The sequence below is a fragment of the Lontra canadensis genome, unplaced genomic scaffold (assembly GCF_010015895.1).
Source record: "Lontra canadensis isolate GAN:19392208 unplaced genomic scaffold, GSC_riverotter_1.0 scaffold140, whole genome shotgun sequence".
NCBI lineage: Eukaryota > Metazoa > Chordata > Mammalia > Carnivora > Mustelidae > Lontra > Lontra canadensis.
In genome coordinates, this window is record NW_022631134.1 from 3,291,271 (window position 1) to 3,314,024 (window position 22,754).

Here is a 22,754-nt window from a genome sequence, read left to right on the forward strand (position 1 = left end):
CATTTTGGGTGGCCACAAACTAATTCTTGATTCTGTAGGGCTTTCTTGGTAAGGCTTGTTACATAAATCTTCACATAGTATTAGAAGAATAGGTCAGCTAGCTAGAGAACTTTAACGTTGCAAACTCTGTTTTGGTTTGGGGATGTTACTTAAATGGCCCAAATGTAGGGACTGCCTAGACCTCAGTATGGGAATGACTTTTATGAGGATGATTTGATAAATCATTATCATAAAAAGATGAAATAGTGAAGCCTTAGTTTCCCTTTCTTTTCTTCAGTCATTATATTAATTAGCTTAAATATTTAAATGTTGATAACTGTTAAATTTGGCATAGGAAGAGAAATAGTTTGCCAAAGGGAAATTCTCTTTGTTCGCCCTGTAATCTTTTTCTCAGCATGCACAGTGTTCTTCTGTGCAACCAGATAACACAATAGCTTTTGCTCTGCTAGCAAGAATCATCAGCAGTGTGAAAAAGTTCAGCTTGAAAAAAAATTCACTGTCAAAACCAGTAGTCTGTGTTATGATTAAAAATTTATATACATTCTGATTTCTGGATTGAGGATTGAAGTCAATTTACTTCGTGTTACTTGCCACAACTCACTGAGTGACTTTGGCCTTAGTAACTTGGATAATGCATGACATTACACTTGTAGATATTTTGTGTTCTTTCAATGTCTATAAAATAGTCAAAGAATTTAAGTGAGTATGCCATTATTAATTGATGAGTATGTGAGTGAATCATATTAATGTCATGAAATATAAAAATGGTGGGGGTTTTTTGCGTGTTTTATTATAAAAACTTGGAAGAAAAAGGACAAAATCTAAAGGAGGAAAACTAGTCTACTAATTCAAGGAGATTCCTAAGGTAACTTTTAAAATTAAGGTATGTTCTGTAACATATTTGATAAAGCTTTCAGAGTAATAACTGGTGGCAAATTCTAGTTGAATACTATCAAGTGGTTCCTTGTTTACTGGAGAGTGAAAAAATGACACGTTTGAAGATCTGCTAATATGGTCCCCAAGTTATTTAAGTGAAATGTATCTACATTTACATAACCTTTTCTCGCTTATTTGTTGAAAGACTGCTGAAATGCAAATGACATTGATTCTTTCAGAATGAATAAATAAAAAGAGAAGGGAGAGCCATGGAGAATATAGGGGGAAAAGGAAATAATATGAGATCTCTAGTAAGCCACATTTTACATTAGCATTTGAGAATTGATGAATTTGTATAAAACGTTCTTGTTTTGACCAAATACTTTAAACAAATTACTGCATATTGAAAAAATTTTTAAACATTTCCTAGGTTTTGAAAACACAAGTGAGAAAGATTTACTAATGAATTAACTTCTATCCCAATGTTTTGTTTAGTTCTTCAAAGTTGTTTCTTACTGGGATGCCTGGATGGCTCAGTTGGTTGAGCATCTGACTCTTGGTTTTGGCTCCAGTCATGATCTCAGGGTCATGAGATTGAGCCCCATGTGGGGCTCCGTGCAAGGTGGGGAGTCTGCTTGAGGTGCTTTCTCTCTCCCTCTGCCTCTGGCCCTCCTCCTTCTCGTGTGTGTGTGTGTGTGTGCGCGCGTACGCACGCACACACGCTTCTCTATCTCTAAAATAAATCCTTAAAACAAAAAAATGTTCCTTACCAATCTGCCCTAGAATCATTATTCAATAAAAGTTTTTGTTTGGGGATTTGTAACTTTAAAATCTTTAGGACTGAAAAAAAAAAATCTTCAGGGCTGAGCTGGAAGATGAAAGGTTATTTATTTTTAAGTATGATTGTATAATCTGATTTCCTAAGAAAAAGCTAATAGTTCAGTAGTGATGGTTTTTACAGCTAAGCACGTTATATAAGGAAAGTGTCATACTCTGCATAGTTTGTGCCCTTTGTCATGTCCCGCTCGTCTGCAAGTACCTATTTCTGTTTGCGTTAGTCATCCTCTCTAGGTAAATTGTCCATGAGACCAGTGATTCCATCAGCAAATTATCCAGAAAATGCTGTCTTTGCATGTTGTGACAGATTATGTCACTGGTGGATTTATAGCTACTCCAGTGGTCTCATTAACCTGGCAGTTGTCTTCTGTGCCCAGCACTGTTGTCTCATTGCTTTGGTGTCTTAGTTTTCATCTTCTCATCACCTTCTTTCTTAACTAAAACTTAGATTTACAAGTTTTGGGGTTTTTTGTTTTGTTTTAGTTTTTGTTTTTAACCTACCCCCCTCAACCCTCTCTACTCACCACCCCCTTTATTTTTGATTGGCAGTATCATCCAGATAAACAAAGTGCAGATGTGCCAGCAGGAACAGTGGAGCAATGTATACAGAAGTTCATCGAAATTGATCAGGCATGGAAAATTCTGGGGAATGAAGAGACAAAAAAAGAGTATGACCTGCAGCGGCATGGTGGGTACTTGGGGTGAGGAGCCATAGCACACTGGCAACTCTTTGAATAGCATTCTGCCGCCGTTCCTGAAGAGCGTTTTCCAGCCTTCGTACCAAGTTATTATTGCCGCCTTGACTCCTCCCCATCCAGCACTGTTTTTAACTATGTCCTCCGCTTAGTGGTGCTTATTGTGTATCTGTTGAGTAGTTAACAAAACTCCTAGGATGTGGCTTCTTTGGAAGCCATGAAAGCTGCTTTTTCTAACTAATGAAAAATGTTTAATCGCACATTTCTTTTTTTTTTTTTTTTAAGATTTTATTTATTTATTTGACAGACAGAGATCACAAGTAGGCAGAGAGGCAGGCAGAGAGAGAGGAAGGAAAGCAGGCTCCCTGCCGAGCAGAGAGCCCGATGCGGTGCTCGATCCCAGGACCCTGGGATCACGACCTGAGCCGAAGGCAAGAGGCTTTAACCCACTGAGCCACCCAGGCACCCCTAATCACACATTTCTAATTAATGTTTAATAACTTCTTTGCATTAAATTTAATTATGTACTCATTTTAATTGTAGCACTTTTAACAAAGTGTACTATATAAATGACAATCGAAAGGCGGGTACTATAGGGGATAACATCATAAAGTACTCTGCTGTCTTTCAGCTTGTTTTAGGCTAGGTTTCATGATTGTCTCCCAAATAAACTATTCTTTATAAGATTGCTATAAATGGTATTTTAGGAATGCACCTTTCCTAAGCAGTTTTAAAAGTCATTTCTTTTATGCATTTTAGAAAATAGCTTCTTAAAACAGTGACAAGCTCTTGTGAGAAAGAAAGAGAAAAATGTAGGTCAGGTTTGTCACACATAGACTGCAGTTACACGAAGTGATAGGCTGTCTTTCAGCAGTGGCCTTGGGATAGGAGTCCCTCAGTCTTCTATTCGAACCTTCAGTGTGCGCCCTGCATGCTAATGGGGGGGAGTCAATAATCAGTTACAGCCTGTGGGGAAGACACTCAATTGCACTCTGCGATAGCGCACCAGGTTCAACATTGACTCGAATGTGTTGATAAAAGCTCACTGTCTCTGTAGTTGATTATTGAATCCCCTCCCATGCCCTACACTGGCACATCATCAAACCTAACAAAATGATTTTAAGGCTCCAGCAACTATGGTTCTGAAAATTTGATTTGAGAAACGAGGCTTACTTCTAAAACACAACATTAGAGGATAAAGCCAATGGTATATATGGAATGCCCATATTTATTTTCGGAGGGAATTGTAGTGATAAAATTAAGTATTTATAACTTACAGGCAGTGTGTGTATCTTCGTGTATAAAGACTTCATGAACTATTCAGGTACTGGAGAACTTAAGAGTGGCTTTCATCATAGTAAACAGCTCTAAAGCCCTACTTTTTTAAGACTGATGAGCTTTTTAAAAATATTAGGAAACTGATGAGTGTACCTTTGCCATGAATTTGGATTAATTTTCAAATATGGCTTGAATATTGGGTCTTATCTATTTGGTGCATATGTAAGTATCTTGCACGTGTTGTATTTCTCTTATAAATATGTTTTACTTTTGGCAGAAGAATGTACAAGTGGATGAATTCTATTCACAGATCTATCTTTTTAACCTTGGTTCACATGATAGTATTTTCTGTGAAAAATACTGAAGCTATACACGAACATGTTGCGTGAGAAGTTACCTCTATGCTTTTTGCCCGTCTTTACCAGTCATTACTTTCTGGGTGCCAGTTTGCTTAAGGTAAGGATAATCCACAAAACTGTACTTTGAGGGGTGTAAGGTACATACTCGCCTTCTGGCTCTGCATTTTTGCCACTCCACAGCCTGTGTAGTGTTAAGAACCTGTCAGTAAAACTGACTGGAAGCCCGCTACCTAAAGAGAAGAGGGAGAAAACAGGAATAAAAAACTAATCTCTCTTGCTAGGGACTAGGGTATTGGTAGATGAGAAATGGAGAGAAATAGGCAACAGTGTTAAAAGTGAGCAGTAGAATTGCAGTAAAAAAAATGTAAGAACAAATAATCAACAGCTTTAACCCTTTCTCATTGCCCTTGGGAAGTCCTTGGAAATGTGGATTTCTTTTGAGCTTTTAGTCCTTGGTTTTAAGGTATTAATGGAGATAACTGCAGCCTGCAGGATCACAGGGGACTCTTGTAGGTCATTAATGAGGCCACAACATTTAGACAAACTGAATACGGTGAGAAATGGGCCTGATTCATAAACCGATAAATCAGCAGATCTGCTTGGAATTTATATAATGTTCGGTTTGCTTGGCAATTTTTTTAAGCAGGTTCTAGGAGGACAGTAGAAATGCAGCTTTTCCTGACCTTTTACTATGTCAGATCTAAGTACAAAGTATTTCCTTCATTACCAGCAGCTCCAGATGATGAGAATGCTTTACTTTTGTTTTAAATTAAGATTGGATTGCTGTTCAGATAAGAAGTAGAAGTCTCTTATCCAAATATAACTTGCTGTTTTTAAGCCTTTCATACTAGAGCTATTTTTAAAAATCTCATAATAGACCTAGTTTCATCTTGTCATTTCTTTTGAATGCTGACATTAATTTTTCCTTCTTGACCCATCTTCAGTAATTGGCTCCTCAAAAGAAGGAAATGAACTTGAACTTCTAACAGTGAGGATTTAGATTTGATAGAAGGAAAACCTTTGAGAGTGATAATTTGTTAAAGACCAGGATAGGTTACTAAGAGAGAGAGAATTTGTTATAATCAGGTCAAAGCACTTTTTTTTTTCTGGGTCACCCCCTGGGGACATGGAAATAGCTTTGTTATACAGAACTCTTTTTGCATGTGGTGATAGTTCATTGTAGAACTTTCTTTTCATAGGGTGTGCTTTAAATAATGTTTGTTTCCTGCCTTCCATTAACTTGGAATATAAAATCCATTAACTGTAATACTTGGGAAGGAGGCAAGAGACATTTTATTGATACGTTGAATGCTTTCTCATATTTCACAACTCAAAGTTGGTGCTCTGTTGTAAGAAAACTCATCAATATTGCTCACAAACATTTATTTCCCTAAGAGATTGTTTAAAGGGGCCCTTAACGTCCATATTTCTTTGCTTCACAAAAGATACTATCCAATGAGTTCTAATAAAGAAAAAGTCTAGGGTAGATAGCCCCAGTAAAGTACATATATTCTTTCTTCGCCATTTCCACGTATCTAGTCATAGTTGATATTTTTAGGGCAATGTTGGCCAGGCTGAAGAAAAGCAAATCTAAAAAAGGATCAGTAATATTCAGTTCCCAGATACTATACATTTTGAAAGCAGTGTTAACTAGTGAATTTAATCAATTAGTTCCAGTTGGCATATTTACCTTCTTGTTTCTAAGGATGCTTCCAAAGGCTTGCTTCCCATATTCCTTTGAAAGGCATGTAGTTATTCAAGATTAGGCTTTGCATTTCTAGACAACCAGATGAGCACTTTGGAAAATCTTTTCTGGATTTATAAAATGTTTAAATGAGTAATATCTGTCAAATAGATTTTGGTGCCCTTATAAGTATATGGGGAGTTTTCTTATATATTAAGCACATTAAAAAATGCATCAGAAGTATATTGTGGGAAAATAATAGGGATCATGATTCAGTTGCTTTGTAATATATGACAGTCACACAGATGTCCAATGTCTCAGTGGCGCTACAGAGTGACACAGTTGATGAGTTAGGTTTACTTCTTTGTGACCTGACGTAAAACAAACCTTCAACTGAAATCAGTCAGGTTAAGTAATGTTTTTAAAAAATAAGTGGATTGTGTTTGGAATCCTTCGTGGTATATTATTTTATATTAAGATGTATCTTGGTTTTCTATTAGTGAATTGTTTTGTTGATGTGGAGTTTTCACCTTACACAATCAGACAAGTACTTGGATACCCAAAATAGTCTGGCTCAGGAGATTGGGCCAGACGTTGTACAGTCATTGTGTCTTTACTCAAAGCTAATCAGCTACTCTCCCTTAGCTAGATACAAATGGTCATTTCTGGTGTTGTGTTATACAATTTACATTGTCCCCTTTATAAGGATAAATATTTGAGAATGGGAGATAGGCAAATAAATTGCAGGCCACATACAAACATATCCTTAAAACCCCATCAATGTTAATGTGTTAACATGTAATTTCTTTCTTTTTTTTTTTTTTTTTTTAAAGGATTTTATTTATTTACTTAACAGAGACAGAGTGAGAGAGGAAAACATAAGCAGGGGGAGTGGGAGAGGGAGAAGCAGGCTTCCTGCCGAGCAGGGATCCTGATGGCGGGGCTCGATCCCAGGACCCTGGGATCATGACCTGAGCTGAAGGCAGATGCCCAACGACTGAGCCACCTAGGCACCCCAACATGTAATTTCTTAAGCCCAAAATAAGAATCGTTCCTGAAAAGCTGATGCTTCCTGAAAAGTTAATGCTAAAGACTGATTAACTCCATAAGAAGGGAAATAATACTTCTAAACGTAGATAATACGAATCTGAGTTAACTTAAGAATAATAACCTAAGGCCAGTAGATATTTATGTAGTTTATGTGCTAAACTGACCCTTACAAAATACTTGTATTAGTCAGATTAGAGTTTCCACCTATGATCATATCAGTATTTCCATTTGATTTTAGGAATTTGAAAATTGGCTGTAAAAATGTGCTTCAGGTAAAACTTGAAGATAAGCATCAGGGGGTATGTTTTTTTTAGTGACTGTTTCTGGGAAAAGTACGTATGTGAAATGATGCAGAAAATCCATCTAGACAGTTAGGGACTGGCATTTTCTTCAGAGGGAGAAGAGAGTATAGAGAAAACTTTCTGTGAGGGTCCTCCTGTTCCATCTTATTTGTCATAAGGTGACTACTCATGTTACCTTTTACTTTTACTTGAATGCAGGTATCTGTTTTTGCAGTAAAAATGTATTTTAAGATCTTTTCTCAGTGGTTTTGCCTAAAAATTTGGCTAGTTTCAAAGAATGTTATAGAAAGCTATGGTCAAGATTATAGTTATACACACGCGTGCGCGCGCACATGCACTTGGACACATTTGGGAGTTTTGATTTAATATTACTGAAAATGGAAGATTTAAGGAAGTTTGTGTTTCCCACTTTAATGTCTCTCCCAATTTCTACTCGGGTACTTGACCGATTGAAATCAATGAGTCTTAACCCAAAACAGGGTTGGTTACCTTTCTCATTGCTTGTTTTTTCCCTCAGACTTGAAATCTTCATTTCATATTACATTCTGATTACTTCTCCTTTGCTCAATGTATAACCAATGAATTAGAAATGAGTGTTGACATTTTTTTAGTTTTTTTTTTTTTTTTTTTTTTTTAATGTGGGATCTTCTCACAGCTATCACCGTAGGCTGTACCCAGGGTATTACACATACCCATAGCTGCTAATTGGCCTTCTCTTATAGTCGTTTACATTTTGATTGGTCTAGCTTTCTTTATTCTCACTCCTCTGTTTAAGAACTTTTATAACCACCCTCTCCCCAACACATTTACGCATTCATGTAGAATTTAAATGGGACAGAAGCTTTAAACTTTGTTCCTAATTACTTTTTCTAGCCTTATCACCAATCACGAACTGATGTGAATCTTCTCCCCTGGTTCACCTAGGGGCTCCCAAACACATATGCCGGTGTTGTTTGTCATGACTCAGTACACGCTCCCACTCTGATTTGTCACAGTTTATTTTTTGTTCAAGTTTGAACTCGTCCTCCAGTCCACCCCTAACTCCCAAAGAAAGCTTCCGCCCACACTCAAATCTACCATCATTTTTATTTTTAATCTCTGGATCTAATCTACGAATTAATTATTTTTGAATTTTTTCTCTGTGGTTCCTATCTTGCAGTTTTGTTTGCTACGTCGGATGGACTATGGCTTTGGTAATAACAGGTCGATATTAGTGGGACTGATAATAGCAAAGTACATCAAACTTCTTAGCACTGTCACAAATCCAGACATGGTAGTAGCTGCTGCCTCCCTACACTGTGGTACTTGAGGCTTTCCCCTCAGAATAGATTGGTGTTTAGTCATTTTCTTATGGTGGGGTATGAACAGGTCAACAAAACATTCTGAGATAATAACAGTTAAAATAGTTGCCATTTATTGAGCACTCTATCTGTGATAATTGTCTTTCAATCATGGTTTAACAGCCTATTAAGGAAGATTTTTAAAAAATCTGAGATTCAGAGGGGTTAAGTAATTTGCCTAAGGCCACATGGCTAATAGTTGATAGAGGAGGAATTCAGAGCCATTCTCTGACTTTTAATCATATTGTGGTGTGCTGTCAAGTTTTGAATAGGTGTGTGCAGCCTCCTGTTTTCAGTTCCAGATGGGCAGGAGTGAGTTATATTTGCGGGTGGGAACGAGAGGCCAGGCCTACCTCTGCTGCTGTTCTACCTGTTGTGTAGTGAAACATGAAATTCAGGTTCTGGGTTTCATTTGGTACCTTTTATGAGCACTGCATGTACACTTAGTTTATAAAAGCCCCAGTTCTTCCAAGTCCGTAATTAAACTCCAAGTTTGTAATTTTTCTTTGCTATGGAAAGCCTTGCAATTGTGACTCTTTAATTTCACCTGGGAAAGGATTATAGAGCTTTCCGATTTAATGAGCAGGTTTCACGTTAAATGTTGCCTGATTCAGAATCTCTTATCAAGGTAGTCTGAGACTGTTCCAAGAACAGAGAGTTTTAAGGAGAAGGAAACCAATTTCCTTCAAGTTAGTTCCTATATGAAAAATTTAATTATGTATAGTGAAATGATTTTTAAGAATGAGGTGATTATATGCAATTAAATTACTTGGTTTTAAAACAGCATGATACTAAGTTAGGCCTAAACAAAAACACTGTTTGCTTTTCACACACAGATGACTTAAGTGTGAAATAAATCTTATTTTAAAAGGCTTAAAAATGTATACAACAGACTACTTGCTAAATGAGAGTGTCCTGGGGACTTGATCGCTTGAGTAAGTTCCAACATTGCTACACATGAAGAGTAGGGACGGAACTGCAGATGGACTAGATCTTTTGGCCAATATAGGGTTGAATGAGACTTTTGATACCTCAGCCATAATGAATAAAGTTAAATTCCTCTCCACCATAGCTTTTTGTTGCTGTTACTTATTTTTACTTATTTATTTGAATTGTAGCTACGGTTAGAACAGGTTTCCTGGGATTAGGAAGTGTAATTATTTAGGCAGCAAAAAGTTGTTTTAGAAATTTTACTATCATTAGGAAGAAGCTTTAAAAGGCTGGAATTCCATTGTCTTGTAAGAAGTAAGAAATATTTATTGATTCCCAAATGGAGCTGAAAAAAAAAAACCTTTCCTCTTTTAGAAAGTTGTGAATGACCCAGCGAGAGCTCTAGTAAGCTTTACTGAACCAAGCTGCTAATAGTTATTTAATGTTATTCTTCAGTGTGAAAGAATCTCCCTAGATTTCCCTTTTAATCTCTTTGAATTGCAGGCTCATAAACCTCTCTGATGAGTCCTGCCAGTGTTTTCTTAGATCCCACTGTTGAGACAAAGGAGCTACAGAATTCTTTCACCTCTTGTTGTCAGACAAATCCAATAGAACACAGGGTCAGAAGGGCCTGTACTTCTGAAGGTTGAAAGATTCTTTTCCAAGTAACCACATAAATTATTTGATTTTATCATTATATTCCACAGGAATTTCCTTTTATAATGCATTGCTTTCTATATATCAGGAAATTTGGATCTTTTTCTGGTCTCTGTATTTAGCTAAGCTTTGGGTATAGCACAGGGTGTGAATGGACCTACATACCTTAGGAAAAGCTGAGCCCATTTACTTCAAAAGAATTAGGAATCTTGTAGTGTAATTGGACTTAAGATAGAGTACCCAAATGCCACGCATTGCGTGTTCTTTCCAAATGGCTGGGTTTGTTTGTTTTTAAGTTATTACCATTCTGGAGCTAAGATTCCAGATTTAATCTTGTACCTATTCCTTTTTTTTTTTTTTTTTGTATCTATTCCTTTAATTAAGTCGCTGCATAAGTCAGTATGTGTTTTCTCAGTATTTTTAGTAGTGTCATGTTAACAGGAAAACTTTGAGATAGAATTTATATTTTCAGATACCTATTGAAATATTTCATTGTAATGAGCAAAAATATTTGTAATATGTAATACTCAAAAGAAAAGGAACTTACCTACTTTGCAGATGCCATGCCTGATTAGAAGACAATTATCAAAGCTAATTACAGGGTTCCTGTGAGTTACTTTACAGGCTAGGGAGGAATTAAGTTTTCTAATTATAACTACAATGGTGGACAAGCAGAGATCATTGTTTAAAAAGAAAAAAAAAGAAAAACATTGATTTGTTTGTGCTCCTTCCTTGTAATCGTAGTTAGGGGGGAAGTTGCTCTTGCCCCATTCCCTGGACACCTGCCTCTCAACAAAGGATTGTGGTCACCTCCCCACCCCCTACATTTAGATTCACCTTTTACTTGTATGTACCCCTTCTGCTCATTATACAGTTCTCCAGGGATCCAATTTTCCCTGAGTTAATCACCCCCAGCCTTTTTCAGAAGTTGTTAGATTACCATCTTTTCAGGGAATACACACTTTCTTAGGCTTTAAACTTCTTTTCCCTAACTTTTGTTTCCTTATTTCTATTAAAAAGTGTAGCTCTTGGAGTCTCAGCACACTACTTTAAGACTTTTTGTTGAAATGTATCATACAAGCAGAGAAGTATACCAATCCTAAGTGTCCAGCTTGATGCGTTTTCACAATAAATACACCCATCTGACCAGCACCCAGAAGGTCCCTTGTGACTCCTTGGAGCCACCACTTTCCCCCACACCCAATACCATGGTGTCAACGCAACAACTCGGGGTAGTTTTGCTTGTTAGATTTTATGTAACGGGGAATCATGTAGTATGTTCTCTCTCGTGTCAGATAGGACTTTTAAAACCAGAACCTCAGAGAAACCTGGACTGTATCCACATAATATTGAATAATCAGATCAAATAGTTAGATGTTTAGATAGCCACAGAACATGAGACTATTTTTTTATTTCTTTTAACTCTGACCTTGGGCAAAGTACTAACCAGTTTTGCATTATTTTCCCTCTTATTATGAGATATCATCTAAGTTGATCTGTCATCTTAGAAACAGGTCGCTACTCCAAAGTAACTGTATGTAAAGAAAAAAATAATAAAAATATAAAGGCCCGTTTTTTTGAGGAAGTGGAATAGAGAGGTGCTCCACGTGAAACACTAGGTGAGTGTGACAGTAGCTTCCTCATGGAGAAGCACAGCAATATGCTGACTTCCTTGGCAGTTCTCTTTGCCAGTTATTTCTCATTTATTATTTTCAGGTAAAAACAACATAGTGGACTTATATGAGTGGGTTGTCCTTTTGTGTAATTGCTGTATTGCAGGTGTCCAAGATAGGTTAGATTAAGGCTTATTCATCTTGTCCTTACCTCTGCCTTGTCTGATTTGCTTTAATTGATTTCCAAAATTACTGAAGATATCGATCAGATACCCTGGAATATAGCCAACTTGATTGTAAATTATTTACATCTGTTTTTCCTCTAACTACAGTCTGTTAAGTGCCAATGACCCCCATTCATAAATCTAAAAGTGTTTCATTTCTCCATTCAAGCAAACTTACCTTAGTCATTCTAAGAAATTGAAACATATGATTAAGATTTGTTTTTCTCTCCATGGGACTTTTAGGGAGAATTTTTTAAAAAACTAAAATACTGAATAATCTATAACCAAGTGTGCTTTATATAGAATGTAGAAATTGTTTTTGTTCAGAGATTACCTCACATACTGATACAGTCTGCATAAGCTATTCAGTGGGCACAGAGATGAAGGAATTCCCCCACCCTCCGACCACTGGGCAGAGTCTTTAATCTTTGGATTTTAGGGTCAGTTTAATAGACTGTTGGGACCTAGTAAATATGAAGTGATACAATATTTGACATACTTAATAGAAAACCACAGTGAGTTCAAAATATTGTATAATTTTTTCATCTATTTTAAAATTGTGTAACTCACCAATAAATTCTGAACAGGCAGTTATTAAATATAATTAAATTGTAGGCATTCACACAACGGAACAAAGGAAAGCATTCTCAGCAAGTGAACAAGAGACTAGTGAGACAGCTAAAGAAAATTTCATTGGGGTGAAGGGTGGATTTTAGTAGTTTCTTTTAAGCATCGACTTCTAGAAGAACAATACAAGCATACATGAAGTATAACATGCCTTTAAAAACAAAGACAAGTGCTTATCTATAGTTGCTTTCTTTGTCCCAAAGTATACTTGTTTTAAGAAAGAGTACATGCTTCTACTACCTAAACTATATGCTTCCTAAATTTAGGTAGAATTCCAAGCTGCTTCGAACCTTCCACCTGCAGGGAAAACTTTGGCCTAGGAAATAGCAATAGAACATCAACACAATACAGTTGTATGGTTATTGAAACCTTTTAAAGTAAGTCTTTGAGTTACCTATCCCTCTCTTGCAAGTGATGAAAAATCAGGTGAGCCTTACATTGGTTAGAGCTTTGTTCTTTAAATTACTTTTAGATGGGGCGGCTGGGGGGCTCAGTCAGTAAAGCGTCTGCCTTTGGCTCAGGTCTGGGATCCTTGCTCTGTGCAGAGCCTGCTTCTCCCCCTCCCTCTGCCTGCTGCTCTGCCTGCTTGTGCTCTCTATATCCCTATCAAGTAAATAAATAAAATCTTTAAAAATAACTAAGACACTTTTAGACTGATCTCACTGGATTAGAACAACAAACTGGTGTTGGTCTGTTTTGTCCCAGCAAATCCCATAGACTGGGCGGCTTAAACAACAGAAATTTATTTCTCATAGTTCTGGAGGCTGGAATTCCAAGATCAAGGTGCTGGTCGGTATGGTTCCTGGTGAGGGCTCTCTTACTGGCTATAAATGGCCTCTTTTTTTACTGTGTCTTTATTTGATACTTTCCTTGGTGCTTGTGCATGGAGAGAAGACCCTCTTTCTTCCTCTTACAAGGCCACCAACTCTATCAGATTAAGACCCCACCCCACTCTTACGGTCTTACTTTACCTTTATTCCCTCATAGAAGGCTTATCTCTAAATGCTTCAACATAAGAATTTTGGGAGGACACAGTTCAGTCCATAAAATAACCCTTCTGAAGTAGATAAGAGATAACTAAGTGTATCTAGGGTATATTTCTAAGGTTAGAAAGCTAGTGAAATATTACAGCCAAGGTTCAAATACAGTTATTTTTGCCTAACCCCATGCTGCCTTCCTTAGTTACAGGTATTGCTTGACAAAAAAATTCCCTCTCTCTCACAAAAATAGGGGTTACTAGTTAAACACAAGGAATTACCAAATCAACTCCATGGTTTTTGCATGTTGCCTACTTGTGGAAAATGGGATAGATCTTGACTTTTGAGGTCCGTAAGAAGTGGACTACAAGTCAGGTAGCCTTAAAACTGCTGTCAAAAGTAGTAAACTAAGTTTTTAAATGGCAATTAAATTATAGCTGTAGTCAACGGGCTGCAGTTGCCTTTTCAGCATTCTTCATGGTTATGATTGAAGTGTCAAATAAATGTTGCATTTTATATTTTACAGAAGATGATCTAAGAAATGTGGGACCAGTAGATGCTCAAGTATATCTTGAAGAAATGTGTTGGAACGAAGGTTGGGATTTTTTTTCTCTTGATTACAGTAAAGGAAAACATTAGGGATTTTCTTTAAGAAGAAAAACTCTTCTGGGATATTTAGAAATCTTAAAAAATAGTAATAGCTTGGCTTTTTAAATATATAAATGTGGGTGGTTTTAGGAATTTTTTCATTCTAAACTTCAATTATTGATGTTCTTCTATATGACTCATTTCCAGTTATTTCTCTAGTCTAAGTTGATGTTAGTTACAGAAGGTTTCATGTGTTTTTTTTTTTTTTTAATTACTTGGGTTTTGGTTTACTTTCCATCTGTGTAATAGGGAAGATAAAGTTAATATTTTCCATCCTTCCTGTGTTGACATAGGAGATGAATTTTCTATTAGAATTTTTGTTTATTTTTATTTCTTTACATGGCAGGGCAGGGCTTTTAATACTGTACTCTTCTGCTTGGAGCTTGGTTTTTACCCCCTCTTTCTTGATTTTGTTAGGTGGAAAAGAAAAATGTCACTCCCTTTACCCACCCACCATGACATCTTGTCTTTTTTCCCTTTTGTATTATTAAAATTTTATTTTATTTTATTATTTTATTTTGAGAGAGAAAGAAAGTGTACATAGAGGGAGAGGGACAAGCAGACTTTGTGCTGAGCCTGACACAGGGCTTGATCTCATGACTGAGATCATGACCTGAGCCGAAATCAAGAGTCAGACATTTTAACCAACTGAGCTGTGCAAGTGCCCTCTATTACTAGAATTTTACAACTTTAACTTCTCTCCTGTTCTGATAGTTTTGTAAATTGCTTTGGCTAGAAACTGTAGAGCCCGTATAGAGCCCACTAATATCACACGTCTATGTTTCTCTGGGAAAATGAAGAAACTCTTCCTATTTCTTAGCATTTTTATATACTTTAACCCTGTACCTGTTGTTCAGCCTGGAGTAAAAATTCCCTAGCACTTTATAAAAATTGACTAATGAATGTGGATAGGCAGAAGATAAACATCCCATCATCCTGCGTGAAACCAAGTTTACTGGAATTTTTTTTAAAGAACTGTTTTTGGGTTTTTTTTTAAGATTTTATTTATTTGACAGAAAGTTGTGGGGAGAGAGAGTATGGACAAGCAGGGGGGCAGCAGAGAGAGAAGGAGAAGCAGGCTTTCTGCTGAGCATCTTGCCTGACAGGCTCTATCCCAGGACCCCGGGAACATGACCTGACTCAAAAGTAGATGCTTTAACCAACTGAGCCACGTAGACACCCCTGGAATATTTTTTTATGGCAAATTTTTAACTTAGTGCTTTTAGGAAGGTGGGTGATAGGCTATTGACTTTAAGAGGAGAATCATGTTTTTGCTTATGGGCCACTCAGCTCCTAAACTGCCAAATGAAATCCTAGAGTATAAATTCTTATTTACAGTGAATGATGAGAAACTTAAGGTTTTGTATAACTGGGGCTCCCAGGGTTTTATAATAGTTTCATCAGTGGAAACAAGAGAACTACTGCTATGAAAGTAGTATATACTTAGTGACATAGGCTTTGGTGAAAGGCTTTTAGTTCATGAAGGGGACAGACCAGAACATGTCCTTTATCAAGGAGACCTGCCCAACTAAATACATTTTTTGAAAACACAGTATTGCTACCTCATCAGCTAGTATTGTATGTGTTTAATCTCTTCTTAGATGAATTAGTTCTTTTTGCTGTAGTTGATTAACATATTTTGTTTCCTAATGATTCCTGATAATACAAAATAGTCAAAACTGGTTTTTGCATTTTTTCCTTTAGTAGCTTTTTTTAAAAAAATACAAATAGTAAGTTTTTAAGTTAATATGGATTGGTGGTTCAAACATCTGTCCAGTCAACAAATACTATGAAGTTTCTTTCTTTAAAAAAAAAAAAAGATTTTATTTATTTGACAGAGTACAAGCTGGGAAAGCAGCAGGTGGAGGGAGAGGGAAAAGCAGGCTTGCTGGGATCACGACCTGAGCTAAAGGCAGATGTTTAACTGACTGAGCCATCCAGGCACCCCTCAGCTTTATGATAAAGGTGAAAAAAAACCAAGATGGTGAAAGAAATGTACAACATGAAATTGTTAAGTTATGTGTTACTATCTTTGGAATTTCCTTAAGTAAACCTGACAGTGAAGATACAGAAGAATCCTAACCACAGCCAATGAATCAGTTATTAGAAGCTAGAGTTACTCTTAAAAGTATAGGACATCCTTTGATGCTTATTATTTATTTATTTATTTATTTCAATGCTTATTTAAATTAAGGGTTTTTTAATAAAGAGGGAAGAAATCCTTAATCTTAGGAGCAGCAAATAGCTGCATGAAGCCATTATTTCTGCAGGGATATTTATAAATTAATAATATAAGTTTTGTAGTTGAAAAGAGCAGTCTTGGCAGATGAAAATTCAATAAAAAGTACAGTCAACTGGGCAAATAAAAAAAAAATTGTTTGAAGATTCCCTCATGGCCATTTTCAGAGTAACCTTGGAAAGTGAAGATCCAGAGGCAGGAGAAAAGTAGATGAAACCCAACATGATAGATAAAGCCGGATTACCTATTCTTGATCCAAGGATAGTATGAAACAATGCCTGTTATTACTCTTAAAAGCCATCCCTGAAGAACTGTTGAGAGAGTGGTTAACCTTTCTCCTTAGTCTGTTGTACAGCTTGGTTATTTTGTCTTCAGTGTTTTTAAAATGATTTCTGTGAAGATACCACGTGTTAAGTAATAGAATAATATAAGAAATGTAACAAGATTTGTATTTTTAGTGAGCATTAACATTTGGAATCATCTGTGACAAAACTCCCCAGTAGCCCATGGTGGCCTCTGCATCATTTACTGAGTACATGTCACCTCAAATTGTTTCTGAGTGTTCACTGAGGTGGTAAAAAAATAAGATGGACATTTAGCTTTAGAAAACCAATGGTTAGAATATGTGCATTTTTAGACAACTTAATAATGAAACAATTCACTGTTGAAAGCATGCTACTACAATATATATGTTGGCTCAGACAGGAAAGACGTTAGCATTTTAAAATTCCAAGATTAAATTATTTTTCTTTATGGACAAAAAAGGCATTGTGAAAAATAAAAAGGAAGATTGGGTGAATGAATTCATGTTTTTGTTACTGGTAAAAGAAACACATAAAGTTAGCTTATTTAATTTTGATTTTTCCAAGGCCAAACTTGATTAGAGAACAAATACAAGGCAGTTGTTTAACTGACTGAGTTATTTAATTTTTTCTTTTCTTTTTTTCTATTAGTGGCATATTATGAGATCTGAGTGTTAAAGAATGAACTCTGCTAACTGAATAAAGATATTTGATGTACCTCTAGTAAATTATGACCATCATCCAATAAGGTGATCAGTAATTATTTTTCTTTTACAGTCACTTCTCAGTGACAGCGAAATGGAATGACCAGTGGATCAGATTCTTACAGTTAAAGGACATGAGCATTTCAGCTTCCCAAGAAAATGGTAGATTTAATAAAATTTCCACCATTAGTAGGCTAAATGTTGCGCCATATCACCTCTGTTGGGCATCTCACTTCACAGAAATAGTGTGATACTAGAACAGAGTATCTGAATGTTGAACTTAAATAGTTAAATTAGCAGGACGCCTGGATGGCTCAGTTGGTTTAAGCATCCACAGGCAACAGCTCAGGTAATGAGGATCAAGCCCTGCATCAGGCTCCCTGCTCAGCAGGGGGAGTCTGCTTCTCCCCCTACCCCCACTCATGTTCTCTCACTCTCAAATAAATAAATAAAATCTTAAACAAACAGGAGTTTTCTCTAAAAGAAATACTCCAGGCATAAGCATGTAGGGCTATTTCTCTTTCCTTCACAGTAGTATTTTTGACAAATATATTGTTGAGAAGAATGTAAAATTTATGTGGATCTTAAGAAAACAGAAAACTTCAGATAAATGTCCTGGGTCGCTTCTGAGCTTTTGCTCTCCCCTCAAGATCTTTGGGCTGTTGGTTCATAGCTTCAGTCCTCTACAGCTCTCTTCTACATATCAAGATTTTTTAGTAGGTAATTTTTAGAAACACTGCCCCATACAAGAATTCGTTTCAAGTTCTCATTTAAATATGTTTTATACTTAAGGCACTTCTTTCATTTTGGAATTTCTGTGATAAACTGCATTTTTAAAAAGGTGTTGAAATAGTTACAAGTGTTTGAAGCATTATTTTTGTTTTTTTTTTGTTTTGTTTTTTTTTTACAGATGATGACTCTTTTTCTCTGAGTTGCCGGTGTGGTGGAAAATACAGAGTTTCCAAGGATGAAGCGGAAGAAGTTACCCTGATTTCTTGTGATACATGTTCATTAATTATAGAACTCCTTCATTATGGCTGAAATTGTTCACTAAATGATCCTTTAACTCTGTATTCAGACATGTTGAAGAGAGCCCATTCAAGTAAATGTATAAAGCTAATAAAAAGGAGGAGGATTCTTTTTTTTGGGGTCAGCTTTTATTTGCAGAGAAAGTGTAAGACTGTCAAGCAAGGGCTACCCCAGATTAACAGAAAATTCGTTTAGTTATTTATATGTATTTATACTTTCTATTTATAGATCACCCCCCCCCCAAAAAAAATGACTTGAATTATTAAGTTCTATTTTGTGAATTCCTATCTGAGAACTTTGTTATTTGGTCCATTTTTTCCTTGGTGTAAAATAAGAATTTTCCTTTTCTTTAAGTATGTCTCTTCTTATAATGGGTCACAGTATTATCATGTTCCTTTATAGTTACTGGGTTTCTGAAATAACATGCCATTTCTAGCTGCTAAAGGTATAGGCCTATTGTGCAAGTATCTCAAAGTCTCAAGTCATTAAGATTAAACTATAATCTTTGTAAATAACATGTGAACCTAGTACTCCCATAATGAGGGCTGGATATGGATATTCACGAAGTTATTTCAAAGTTGATAAAGAAGGTGAAATGACAACTGTAGAAAAGATAGCTTTTGGAGTAAAGACTTGACTCCAGTCCTGGCAACTCTATTTCCAGATTCTTCGTGTGGCTACGTTAAAGGGAATAAAGTTTAAACACTGCCATCTTCAACTTTAAATGTAACTTAGGAATGGTAGCTCTAAAAAAAATAATCTGAAACTGACGCATTACTTCCTTTTTTATTTCAAAGTACTAAGTATTAATTCCTGTATTTATGAGTAAGGAACCATTGCATTGCTGGTATGAACAAATGGACTTTTATAATGTTATTATTGATTATAATGGACTCTAAAGATTTTATTTTTCTCTATCTTTGATATCCTATATACAGTATAAGTCAGGACTCATTTGAAAAGATTGAGGTATCCTTTATAGGATCACTGGAACTTTAATTTCAAAAGAGTGAACCAAGTATGTGACTTAGCAGGTTTTTATTGGTTGAATTCATGGTATTACTGGTTTAGACTTGAAAGACTAGTTACTACTCTGATGTGTAAATGTAGCAAAAGTATGAGGCACAGTCAAGAAAAGATTACTTTCATTATAACTATTAAACCAAAAATTCAGATGTGAGGTGGTCATCCAGGTTTTTTCCCTAAAAATATTTTTATATCTATCATAAACTTTAGATTTCTTATCTTGGATTATATTTTTATCCATATATTTGGAACTAATAGCACTTGCAATATGTATCGTTTATTCTTCCATATAACAATTACAAATGACTAAAACTAAGTAGCAAATAGTTTATTAGTAAGTATATGGTTTCAGTGGCAATAATAAATTCACTTGGAGAGAATAATCAAAAGAATAAATGCTTGCTAATCGTCAGAAAATCTGTGGCCATTAGGGCTGTCACGGAGAAATCCAAAATCACTCAGAGGCCAAATCTGTAAAATTGAAATGTGATTGAAGACAGTTAATGAAAGTGTTACATCATCATCATTCCTTTTATTCATCCCTTTTCTCTGTGCAATGTAATTAAACACTTTCTCCTTATTTTCAGTCAAGAACAAATTTTCTATACAAAATGAGACTTTAGAAAGTAAATTTGTATGTGTATATGTATTTAAACTCTAAAGTTTGGAACGCTGATATGTTACACAAGAATTTATATGTTATGTGGTATATGAACGTAATATGTGTGTCTGTGGGCTTTTTTTTACTACCCTCAAAGTTAACTATAAACCTAAGGATTTCAATGTAACCTCTGCATAAGTGTGAAGAATCCTGCAGATTATCCAATAGCATTCATGTGTTTTTCTTCTTACTGCTGTGGCAAAAAGGAGGAGCCAGTGAAAATAATCATCTTTCCTAAGAGTCCTTCATCTGCTCTTCTGCAAATGCATACTTACGTCCAAGATATGAATATAGTTGTACAAGTTGTATGAGAAAGAATTACATTCTGGAGATATAAATTAAAGGCTTCTTACAGCTAAGGTTGTTTGAACTTTATTATTCAAATAAACAATTACTCTTAATTACCTGTCTCAGTAGGGAAAAAGGTAATGTTTATAGCTATGAAGGCCAGCATGTTCATAAAATGTAGCTGCTGTAACAGTTAAGTCCATTGACAGCCTGAATATTTCAAAGCTCATTTTGAAGGAAAATATTTTTCTTCCAGCTCAGAGAAGAAAACCTACATTTTAAGCAGAAAATAATACCTTGAAAAAGATACGTCCTCTTATTAGTCCATATGGAATAGGTCCATAATACCTGGAATCTGTAGAATTCTGTAGATTATCACCTTCTAACCAAACGTGACCTGTTGGCACCTAGATTTAGAGAAGAAAGCAGCCCCTTTAAAAAACAAACAAAAAACCAAATATGGGTAGTATAAATAAAAAGCATGTCTTTTGGTAATAGGGAGAAATGTCCTAAAGTTCTTGTTTATAAAACACACACCCTATGATCTGTATTTTTGCTTTTATTTCTTGCACAACAAAATATCTTTTATTAAATACTAGTAATGTTAAGGTTTTGTCATTTTAAAAGACCTATCTTTTTTGCCACATGGTTCCCAAATATTAATTTGTTACACAAACCCCAAACTGAGGTTATAGAGATCAAAACAGTGTGACAGGGTCATTAATTTAATAGACTTCAAAAGAGGTCATTAGGATGCTGACTGAAAATGTGCCCTCCTGTCTCTAAAACAGCATAAGCAGGGCAGCCACTCACTCAGCAACATCCTGGGGCCAGTACCAAGGCCAGACCTATTAGAGTGCTCATGATGAACTAAATGGTAATTCATTGTGACATCAATTACAAATAATCTCATCATTTTATTGGAGTGGGCTTGTCAGAATTCTAATTAAGATCCCTGTTCTGCCTTTGTACAGGTCATATCTTCAATGCATTATACTTCAATAATGACCATCAGGAACTAGAAGGACTTATTATAAAATCATTAGTTGTAAAATTAATGATGGTGACCTTCTACTAAATGAAAGCCCCTATCTCCTATATTGTCCTATGTACTAACTGGTAAGTAACGTAAGTTTACAATTTTACTCAATGTAAACCATAAAAATATTTAGAACAGAACATGTTCACTAAAAAAAAATGAGTTCTGTGAAATGAAACATTTGCCCATTAAAAAGTTACTCTGCAGCCATAATCCTTAAAGTAGCACTTTACAATACAAGTTATTTTATAGTTTCTTTTACCCAAGAAACTTGAATTACTGACCAGACCAAGATGATCTTCTGGGAAGGAATTTATTTTCACTTTTCTTTTGACTAGCTTTTTATGACTGGGGAACTTTACGTGAAGAAAAATACTCCTACTGGGTTAAGTAAGAAATGACTGCAATTTTTCAAAATGTTACAAATTATTGCTTTTTAAAGACTTTATTTTTTAGAGTAGTTTTAGGTTCACAGCACAATTTCCAACCCATCTCCTGTCCCCAAACATTCATGACCTTCCCCACTATTGACATCCCCTACCACAATGTTGTATATTTGTCATACTTGGTGAACCCACATCATGGTGAACCCACATCAATATCATAATCACCCAAAGTCCAGAGTTAATTTAGGGTTCACCCTTGATGTTGTACATTCTATGGGCTTGGACAAGTGTATGACATGTATCCACCACTATAGTATCATAGAATATTTTCACTGCCCTAAAAACCTTGTGTGAACCTTGTGTGAGCTGCCTTATTTGTGTCTTCCCCTCCTCCATCCCCTATATTGCCTTTTGGAAAAATAAATGTATACAAGCATGTAAAATCTGAATTTCACTTTATATCAGAGATTGTATAATTTTGGAATGTCTTATGTAGGAATATTTGTCCAAAACAAATCAATTATTTTAAATACATACATTTAAATGTTAAATCTATTTGTAGAGAAAGAAAAATTTCCCTGAAAGAGTATCAGATGCTGTAAGATCACTTACTTTTTTTTCCCCACTATTAGTGGAACTAGTTATAGGGCCAAGAGCATGACTAATTCATATCTGTTTAAGTGGATTTATGTGCAGTGAACCTTAATATTGTTCAGGTAGAAAAATGAATCCATCTCAGATCATAGATGAAAAAAAAAATACCCCAAAAATAGTATATTTGGAAAAGCCACGTATCATTAAAATAGTCTCAAGTGCCACTACGGGAGAAGCTATAATACAGCTTTTATTTTTAAATTTCTGTAGTTTCTCCTTAATGTGTGTTTGTTTCTGAGTTCTAAAAAATAGGTAATAAGCCAAGATCCAATATATATTCCACTTCTTCATGAAGATTTCCCAACCTTGCCTGCCCATACCAAATACTC

At 35.6% G+C, this 22,754-nt stretch overlaps 2 protein-coding genes across 4 annotated transcripts in view; one reads left to right on the top strand and one right to left on the bottom strand.

Moving 5' to 3' along the window:
• Window positions 1–19,373, top strand: part of DNAJC24 (DnaJ heat shock protein family (Hsp40) member C24) — a 65,133-nt gene extending 45,760 nt beyond the window's left edge. Inside the window, exons 3-5 of one of the 2 annotated variants that reach the window (XM_032843429.1) lie at window positions 2,263–2,401; window positions 13,976–14,044; window positions 18,253–19,373. In XM_032843429.1, coding sequence (XP_032699320.1) covers window positions 2,263–2,401; window positions 13,976–14,044; window positions 18,253–18,383 — 339 coding nt within the window. In that variant the 3' untranslated portion in view covers window positions 18,384–19,373. The remainder of the gene's footprint in view (window positions 1–2,262; window positions 2,402–13,975; window positions 14,045–18,252) is intronic. The other variant, XM_032843430.1, reaches the window with a different exon arrangement.
• A 126-nt stretch (window positions 19,374–19,499) lies between these two features.
• IMMP1L (inner mitochondrial membrane peptidase subunit 1) overlaps window positions 19,500–22,754 on the bottom strand; it is an 80,471-nt gene continuing 77,216 nt past the window's right edge. For both annotated transcript variants that reach the window (XM_032843428.1, XM_032843427.1), the window contains exons 5-6: window positions 20,643–20,753; window positions 19,500–19,868 (exon numbers count right to left, since the gene is read on the bottom strand). In XM_032843428.1, coding sequence (XP_032699319.1) covers window positions 19,800–19,868; window positions 20,643–20,753 — 180 coding nt within the window. In that variant the 3' untranslated portion in view covers window positions 19,500–19,799. The remainder of the gene's footprint in view (window positions 19,869–20,642; window positions 20,754–22,754) is intronic.